At 42.5% G+C, this 10,301-nt stretch overlaps 1 protein-coding gene across 1 annotated transcript in view; it reads right to left on the bottom strand.

Moving 5' to 3' along the window:
* Window positions 1-6,971: 6,971 nt before the first annotated feature.
* Usp26 (ubiquitin specific peptidase 26) overlaps window positions 6,972-10,301 on the bottom strand; it is a 53,883-nt gene continuing 50,553 nt past the window's right edge. The window contains exon 5 of the mRNA XM_005401292.1: window positions 6,972-7,061. Coding sequence (XP_005401349.1) covers window positions 6,972-7,061 — 90 coding nt within the window. The remainder of the gene's footprint in view (window positions 7,062-10,301) is intronic.

Below are 10,301 nucleotides of genomic sequence, written 5' to 3'. Positions count from 1 at the left end.
TCCCGGTTGGATCCAGGTTTGGAGAAAATACCTTTTGCGCTGTCCCCTAAGGGTCGGAAAACTGAAGTTCATAAATTTACTAGTTCAACAGTCAGATGGAATTGAAATACAAATAGGCAAAGTCCTGACGACATTGAAGCAAGGAGGCTATCACAGTTATCGTTTGTCTCATACCTCCAAACTCATCCATCAAGGCCAGAGTTCATTTAAGCGTTTCTCCTTTACTGTGTGCACAGTGTTGAGTTTTACCGGTAGAGGGCGCTGGAGGGACACTGCAGGAGGAAGATGCCCTGCTTTTCTGGCAGCTAGCACTGTGGAGTGGGTCAGCAGTGTAAATACGATGAAGGTGGGGAAGAAGTATGTAAATAGATGACTCAGAATGGGTGCAATCTGTGCAGACACCATATACACAAAATGATGCTGTGAATTCCAGTCAGCTTCTCCCTCCAGCCACCTCACAGCTTGCTCAGTGGGCTGATGAACAGTAGCCATAGTGGCAGGGTTGAAGGCCGTGCATAGGCAAAACAGCATGAGTTTCCTCTCATGGTGGCTGCAGCTATCTATTGCCAAGTGCCTAACCTGCCGATGGTGGAGACAAACCCTGAGTCCTGGGTATGGCACCATTCCTCAGGAGGGCCGGCCAGCCCCCTGATCGTGACTGATTACATTAGACCTCTTTCACCATGAAGAAAGTATTTGTCTTCTGTACAATAATAAAGATTTGGAAATAGATAAATAGATAGATAGACAGACAGATATCGGGGTTTATCTTCTCCTATGGGTAATGCTTCCCCCAGCATCAATGTCCATGAACTCCCAGGCTGCCTAATCTGCTATCATGGTACTCCTTACAGCCCTGCATCTCATCAGGGAACTCATCTCAAGCAGAGGTAGTGCAGCAGTACCTCATAGCTGTGAATATAACTGGTCTTATGACATACCCCATTACCCAGTAACAGCTGGTCCAGATGAAAAGTGAAATGGTTCACTCAAGACAGAGGCAATAGGAAGAAAACACTCTACTTGGATTGGGATTAAGTCTCCCACAGTATAGTTTATATAGAGACCATAATGTGGCACTGCCTCCCTCCTCCCAGAATACATGGGTTAAGAAATCAAAGGGCAGAGGCAATATCTCACTTCCTAAACTTTTCATTCCAGGAATTTGAAGTCTGTTGGTTTGCAGATATTAGTTCTAAAAGTGATAATGCTTCAGCGAGGGGCCACAGCAATGGTTCCCCTGAACTGGGGGGGTGTGAAAGTGCCACCTGGGCATTTTGGTGTCCTTGAGCTACACAACAAACTAGCAAAAGGAGGGTTTAGTCTACTAATTGGAGCATCTGCTCTGGATTACCGCAGAGAATTCAGGCTGCTGAGACCCATTAGCGCCAGGGAAGACTGTGGGACAGATAAACAAACACAGACTGCAGCTACGAGAGACTTTGAAGGAACCACTGCTACAGGAAGAACCTTCTAACCAAAAGATCTGCAAGCATTTCAAAAGTCAAGTGGAAAGGTGTTAGGGTTTTTGCTTGAAAGGAGGAGTAAGCCTAGAAGGGAGCAGATATGGGGGAGTGGCATAAGCATGTGGCATAAGGGGACAGTCAATCAAGGACGTCTTTTGTAGTCAGCTGATTTTCTGGAAGGGTCATTAAGGAGGAGCTGTTCTGCATTGTGATGTCTACTCAGTCTGAGAATGGGCCGAAGTCCAGGGGCCTGCAGAGAGGGGAGAAGCCAGACTAAAGTTTGGGCAGGCTAAGTTAACTGGCACTTTGTCCACATTGGCCAGTGGGTACCAACAATTTAAAAATGTGTGACAAAGCGTAGGAATATGGGGAATCTATGTCTGGCCTTGCCACAGGTAAACAAGGGGGTCATACACAGGTCATATAGGGAAGCTGAGATTTTTGAATAAGTCATTTCTTTGAAAACCAAAATGTGGGGAGATTTCTTAAGCATTGCTATTTTCTATTGACACAGGGCTCAGGTAAACTTCAACATCGTCATCTGGAACCTAGGAGAATTCTCATAATTCTGGAGGTTGTAAGTCCAAAATGGCTCTTCACTAAAATCAAAGCATCAGTTTCCTTACTGTTCCTCTTGGGGATGCTAGGAGGGTCCATTTCCTTCCTGTTTCCCGCTTCTAGAGGTCACCTATATTCCTTGGCTCATGTCCCCATTGCTCCTTATGCAAACCCAGCAGTGTCAGAGGATTATTTCATCTCTTCGAATCTTTTGCTTTCTATCTTAAGAATCTTTGTAATTACTGTACATTGGGTTCATTAAGATTATACGGGATAATCTCTCCTTTTAAAGTGGGTGGCTAGCAACCTTAATTCCACCTGCAACCTCAATTTCCCCTCGCCATTCAACCTAACATATTCAAATTTTGAAGAAGAGAGTGTGGACATCTTTGAGGGGGTTATTATTCTTTTTGACCACATTCAACATATGTTTGTTTAGATTGAGATAGGTCTCACTCATTCAAAGAACATGCCTTTGGAGGGCTGCATGAGTGCATTTATCCTGGTTGGATGGTAGATGAGTGTTCTGTAAATTTCCTGGGAAAACATAAAAGAAGCACCTGTGTTCAAATTGGGACAGCACTAACAGACCAAAGAATGACTTGCATTGGCCAGTTTACGGGTAGCTGCACCACCAAAATCACCACCCTTTGCTTACCAAACTCCAGTTTATATATGGCTTTAAGTCACACAGGAAAAAAACAGAAACAAACAAACAAAAAGAATCCATATGAAGAATTATGTACTCGTGTGCATTCTGTTCCCATCCTTATTGGAAATTCGCTAGTCTCAGCAAACAGCAATGGATAGCTCTACCTTGCTGGAGTCTGGCACATGGCCTCAGCACCTGGTGAGGGTTCACAGGGCAGCTAAATGTCAGCGCTCTGCAAGATGCTGTTACTCTGAGGAGGGTCTGGTGAACTATTCTCCCTACCGTGGGGATCTGGAAGTAGGAGGTTTTTTGCTGGGTATTTCTTATGTCAATACATTGCCCTCCTAGCTGTAATTAAACATTGGGCCACCAATGGTGGTCAGTGTTGACCAATATGGGTCACCTCTGTCCTGGGCAACACTGATCAACTTCCAGATTTTTCCTGTTAAATGTTCATCAGGAGCATGATACACTGAGCAGCTTCTCAAACACAGTGTCGGCTCTTCTGGCGAAGGATGGTGAGTAGGAACCAGCACTGATGTGAAAAAATAATCAGCATAGAACATGATGTTTGAACATTTCAAATGACCTCATTGCATCTTTGCTCATGAGAGAACCTGTTGTCATACTTACTGAGACTATTATATGAATGGCAGAGCTCACAGGACATGAGAATAGGAATATGGTATACTGAGAGTTCCCAAAGGTGTCAGTGTATCTGTGCTCACACATGCTGGTCACCAGCCATGAAGATAACCACGCTGAGGTAGGTGAGGAAGTATACATCTTATCTAGGTAGGAAGTGCAGAGGTATCATGAGCATATGCTTTTTAGACTGAGCAAAGATAGAGCAAAGGAGATGTTTTCCAAGGTTTAGCTTTCATATTTGTTTTGCAGGAGATTTCATGGTTTGTTTGATGTTGGTATAGACTTGAACAAACAAGAAGCAAATAGCATTATATTCATTTCCTACTAATTTCACAAAGTTATGAGTGAATTGGAAACTTTCTTACCATGGTCTCAATGTGGAAATTTATGCCACTTTTATTTCTTCACATTGGCTTTGTTTCATTTTGTAGGGTGCAGGTGGGTTCACTTGCACCCTTCTCTCCCTCACCATTGTTATCTGTCATCTATGGAACAGCGTCCCTGTATATAATGAATCATTAATCAGCACATTCTCCCACATTTGGTGAATGTAAGCGATCTAAATCGGCTCAGCCAGGTCTTTAGTGATCACATAGCTTGGGCAGGAGTTTCATCACTGTTCTTGGTGGCCCACTTCAGCTTCAGGGGAAAGGGTTTTAAGACTGGCTTTAGTGCCTCTGTAGTTGGAAGAATGAGGCATTCCACACTTTATGTCATTTCCAGGTCTACGCCTTCACTGAAGATGCCCCCTTTTCTGCATATTTGTGCAACTTTCAAGGCTGAGCCCACTTAGGTGTTTTTAAAGCTTTCTTGAATCAACCCAGGCACAGCAATCTCCGTTCTCTGGAAATTCATTCCCTGCAATCTGTTCATCTCTTTGGTTTGATATGGTGTCATCAATTATATCTTCACATATACATCATAGAGTCAAAGGATTATTAGTTGATACATCATAGACTCAAAGGATTATTAGTTGACTGCTGATTGATTACAGTCTGGGTTATGGTGGTAACACTAGGAATGAATGAAAAAGAAGAGACAGATGATTGATTGGCATGGTGGCTAACGGGAAAGTGGAGTTAAAGTTGATGCTATTATTCCAAGATTGGTAGCTCCACTGACAGAAATGGATCAAGTTTTCTATTCTAAGCTAGATGGTCCACCTCTTCTCTGCTAGTAGAGATGAAGTGTTCAATTAATCCTTGATGCAGTTAACTGCATTCAACTAGAATATTTTGTATTTGTTCAAATTCTCAGGACATTGCTTCTCATTTCATTTGTCCACATTTGGGCTTATCCTTGCCTGATGTTGCAAGGAATGCAGTCAGTGTAATTCTGTTATCCCATGTTCACTAATCTCTGCATGTATCCTGTATGGATAAATAGTTCTCAAAGTCATGTCCTCCCTTACTCATACAGTACCCCACAGCACCTCTAAATGCCCACAAATACCTTTCTCTCTGCTCCTGCCTACTGCAGGCTTAATTTGAGGCAGAAAAAGAAGTACCCCTCCTGCACACTGGGGTATTGGACTATATTTATTCATGGCTTTTCATCTACATGAACATTCTCAAATGATGTCTTCCTACTGAAGAATTTCAAACACTAGCAGAGAGATAGTCTATAGGGGTTAAGTGAGCTGGCACACTCTTGAAATCCCAGCATTCTGAAAGGCTGAGGCAGGAGCATCACAACTGCAAGCCCAGCCTGGGCAGCTTAGCAAGACTCAAGTCTCAAATTTAAAAACAAAACAGTGTAAAGAGCTAGGGAGATAGCTCAGCACAAAATCCTTGGATTCAATCCAAAGCACAGGGAAAAAAGGTGTGGGGGATAGCAAGCTTTTTCATTAAAGGCCCAGAGAGTAAATATTTAAGGCTTTCTGGGCTTCTTCACAATCACTTACCTCTGGGGCTGGGGATTTAGCTCAGCGGCAAAAGCGCCTGCCTGGCAAGCGCAAGGTCGTGAGTTCGGTTCCCGGTACCGGAGAAAAACCAAAAAAAAACCAACAAAACAATCACTTACCTCTGCTGTTGTACCTAGGTAATATGTAAATGAATTGACATGACACCGTTCCAGTGAAGCTTTATTTATAAAAATAGATAGCTGGCCAAATTTTGTCCACAAACCATAGGTTGCTGAACCCCATCTACAGTCTTGATGTGTACCATTCCCAGTGTCTCTAAAATAACAACACAAAAGCAACCGTTATTTCTCTCTTAGTTCCCTTGTTGCTGTGATGAAACACCCATTACCCACAAATTGAAGGAAGAGAGGCTTATTTTGGCTCACAATTTGTAGAGATTTCAATCCCTACATGGCTGGCTGGCTCCAAGGCAGGGTGGCATGGCAGAGGGTCATGGTGGAGGAGAGCTGAGCAGAACTACTCACAGCATGGTGGTGGGAAGCAGAGTCCAAGGAGGGAGATGAACCCTTCCACGCCCGCCCCCAGTGACCCGCCTCTCCCAACCAGTCTGCAACCCCTAACAGCAAGTCCACTGTAAGCCCCCATAAACCAACCACCTTCCAAAAGCCCTGCCTATAAGCACATGAGGCTCTTGGGGGACTAGATACAAACCATTAATACTCTCCATCTGTCAAACCCCTTATCCATTTATATCTAACTTGAATGTCAGAAGCAGGAACTCTCGTGATGTGCAGAAAAGGCATGGAGTATGTGTTCCCACTGAGAACCTTGGCTGTGAATGCTACAGATGTGAGCGTGGCAGACAGAAGTGCAGAGATACTTTAGAGAAGCAACAGGGACTCATGACTCAGTAGAATTAAAAGGCAAATAGAAGGGTTGTGTGCGTCTAATGAAAATACATTCTTGGAAAATTGCTATTTTTATGCAGTATGTTTATGCCACAATACTTGTAGAAATTACTGACAGATCTTGCAATAATCAAACTGAATAGCTGGTTGAGCTTCACTGAATAGCCTGAAGAAGAGTTTCCCCATGAATTAGGCTTGTGTCTTTTAATACTTTCCAGTGAAACTTTGTTCCTGGGAATATATTCCTTATTCTATAATGATTTAGGATTACAACACAAAATGCAGTGTTTGAAAATGGGCTTTTTTCTATATGCTTTGCTGAGTTACAAAACATATGGTTAGTTAACTGCCAATGTGGCTATAGACTATATGCCCAGTAATTTAATCAAATAGTAACCTAGGTGGTGCTGTGCAGATATTCTGTAGATGTGGTAATTTTAATTTTGTACAGGGCCTCTCTATGTGGCTTTGGCTGGCCCAGAACTTGCAGAGACCTTCCTACCTCAGCCTCCCCAAGTGCTGGGATTACAGGTATGTACTACACTATGCCTGGCTAAAGGACGTCACTCTTGATAACGTGGGTAGGCAGTATCCAATCAGTTGAAGGCCTTAAGAACAAAGCTTGAGTTTCCTGTAAAAGAAATCCTGCCTCAAAACTGCCAGTCTCCAGTCTGCCAGTTTGCCTTGTGCATTTGCAGACTCAAGATTGCAGCACCAACTTGTGTGAGTTTCCAGGCCTCCAGAATGCCCTATATACAGCAACCCAGACCTGCCAGCTCTATTAGGTAGGGCTCTCCAGAGAAACCAAACCCATAGGATAGATAGGTAGGTAGGCAGAGACAGAAATATTTATCATAGGGAATTGGCATCTGTGATTATGGAGGTTGAAAAGTCTCAGGATCTTCAATCTGCAAGTTAAAGGCCCAGGAAAGCTGATGATGTTCTTCCAGTGCAAACACAAAGGCCTGTGAACCAGGGGAGTAAGTGGAGTAAGTCCTGGTCTGAGTCTGAAGTGCAAGAACCAGGAGCACTGACGCCTGGAAACAAGTGAATACCTCTGCTCAGGCAGAGCAAATTTGCCCTTCCTCTGCCGTTTTGATTTATTCGGGGCCTCAGGGAATTGGGTGATGCTCACCAATTACGATTTTCTTTGTTTAGTGTACTGTGTATCTTCTGGAAACACCCTCACAGACACATCAGATATAATGCTTTACCAGTAATCTGGGGACCCCTTAGCCCAGCCAAACTGACACGAAATTAATCATCACACCAACGTCAACTCATACATATACATATACATATACATATACATATACATGTATATACACATAGCCTGCGGGATGCATTTATTTGGTGAACCCTCCCTGATACAATACATTAAGTTTGAAAGAGTTAACTGCATGTATTTCTAGCAGAAAAGCCAGAAAGTATCACGTGTGTTTGCTAATTTATTCCAAGCCCTGAGTCAGCTGTGCCTAAGTATACTGGTAACTTCAAGTCTGGAACTTTTTTTTTTTTTTTTTCCCCCTCCGGTACTGGGAACCGAACTCACGACCTTGCGCTTGCCAGGCAGGCGCTTTTGCCACTGAGCTAAATCCCCAGCCCCAAGTCTGGAACTTTTAGATATCTGTTAGGAGAAAAAAAAAAAAAAAAACATTCTTTGTTACAGAAAAAAAGTTTCAGGGTTCCTCTTGAACTATTTTTATGGAGTGGGTCAACCTATAGAGCAGTATAACCAGGTTGATAGTAGACAAATGTAGACACTAGAGGGTAATGCCCAAGGTCCCTGTTACTGACATGTGAACCTGACCGAACTGAAATCACCCAATAAACACACTCACAGTCCCTAATGTTGTCCCTATAGCAGATAAATCATAGTAAGGGGTGATTTCTTGTTACCGCAGTTATCCTTCGCCAGAGGTTATATAACCAAATGAAGTGTGGTATTACAATTCAGAATCCAGTATCAATATTCTTTGCAATACTTTGCATCAAAATTTAATCTTAACAAAACCAAAACAAACAAAATAACCCACATTAAATTCTCTGGATTTAATTTGGAATATTAGTGGTTCACATGCTCAACCTCTTTCTTGATATGGGTCCAATCAGAAAATAGAGATTTAAATTATTTAAACAGAAGTTTAATAATCAAGTAGTAAGCTATGATAAGATTATCTATAGGGTGGGTGCAAAACCTATATTATATCCTAGGGCGGAGGACACAGACACAAGCACACGTTTATAAAGGCCCTATCCCTAGAACTAAGGTTCAGACCTTGTTGAGGATATAGCTGCACCCTATTGATGGCAGGGAAGTTTGCTAATGTACCTAAGCCAACACGGTCTGTGATCACTGAGCAAACAGAGGGCCACTATGGAAGGCAGGTGGCATGCAGTCAGGATACAGGCAGGCCTCAGGCAGTGTATGGAGTTGTGGGCACGTAGAGGGGGTTGGGTTCCCAGTGGCAATCCTCCAAGACACAGGCACAGCAATAGCCAATGGTCAGGAATGAGGTCAAGCAGAGGGACTAAGAGTGCTGATATGGCAGGAGGCCTGGGTACTAGGAGGGCACCGAGTAACAACCTGGGAAAGGCAGAGGAATGTAGGAATTAATGCTGTCACTGCACGACGGGGACCATGAGTATATGCTGTCCACATTGAGAAAGCAGCGAGGAACTGATCACTAGGTCAGCATTGTGTTGTGAGGACATCAGAAACCAAACACTCTGGGTTTATAGCCGGGGACAACGTATCACCAGGTATTTTCATACCTGTTTTGCTAACTCGTTGTAAAGTGGAAACAAGAAGGTCCCTTCCACTTGTAATGTAACTAAGATGTCCTCTACCAAGTAGGTTCAACAGGTTTACTGTAAGGGAAAAGAAATTCTTAAACACATTCTGTCCATCATCACTGAGAATGTGTTGAAGGGCAAATGTGAAGCTGACAGGCAATGTACTGCTAAGTGGCATAGGCTACTCCCTTGGCTCCTCAGCTTCCACATTCACCTCGGTCACATATCTCATTTGCAGCAAAACCACACACACCAAACCTTCTTCTAAGTCAGGTTCTCTTCCCCAGTACAAGATGGTTCAGATTCTTAAGTCTTTCCAGTCATCATGGGCCATGGTATGTAATCTTTGAATTCAGCCAGGCTTCCACTGAATATGCTGTTACTTAAATACAAGTAAAGTTAACCTCCAATAAATTTGTGAATAAAATTAAAAACGGGAATTAGGGTAGTAAAAAATGACTATATAATAGTAAATGCATGCATATAATAAACAGAAATATGCAAAGTAACTATAGTCTTTGTTTATTGGCCTCAGGATCTGAGTTCTTCAATTAGCAATTATTTTTCCTCAACCTTCAGTAAAAACCTTAGAAGCTTTTTGTTCCTACCTGATATAGTGACCCAAACTTTGGTTCCTCATCAATCTGAGACCTGAAATCAATCTGAGACCCGAATCACTGTTTTGCTGGTGGTGGTAGTGGGAAGAATGCCACAACCCAATCCTTAGAAACTTTAAGTACATTATGTTACAGGACAAATTAGAATTAAGGTTGCTAACCTTAAAACAGGGTGATATCCTGGACTACCTGTGTGGGCCTGGTCTAATCACATTGTCTATTAAAAGCAGCAGAGGAAACAAGGAGGGAGAAACAGATATGGCAGAGTAAGGACTCAAGCCAACATTTCTGATCTTGAAGATAAAGAGGTGAGGCCAAGAGCCAAGGCATGTGGGCAGCTTCTGGAAGTTAAAAAAGATATGCAGATTTTGTGCTCAGAGCATTCAGGAGGATGGCAGCCCTGTTAATATTTTGGTTTTAGCCTGGTAATACCCAACTGGGACTTTTGATCTCCCAAACTGTAAGATAACAAAACTGTGTTGTTTTAAGCTATTAAATTTGTACTAAATTTGTTACAAAAGCAACAGAAAGCAAATACACCTATTGTCACATTTTTTTTATCTGCATGGATTACCTGGAAATCTGATCCACAATTTAAATAACCAATATATAGCCCTAATACAAAACCACCACAGAGACACTAATGTATTCTTTATTTAAAATAACAATGTAACATATAGGTAGTATACATCCATTCATGTTTCACAGAATTTGCTTTCACAGAGAAATGATGGATTCCACCCAAGACCTTCTGTCATGGATACCCCTGTTATCTTCACTTTTCAATCTGCC

Source organism: Chinchilla lanigera, unplaced genomic scaffold, assembly GCF_000276665.1.
Source record: "Chinchilla lanigera isolate Chin_1 unplaced genomic scaffold, ChiLan1.0 scaffold00072, whole genome shotgun sequence".
In the NCBI taxonomy this organism is placed as follows: Eukaryota; Metazoa; Chordata; class Mammalia; order Rodentia; family Chinchillidae; genus Chinchilla; species Chinchilla lanigera.
The sequence above is the reverse complement of the archived record's forward strand: the minus strand, read 5'-3'. Positions and strand labels throughout refer to the sequence as shown.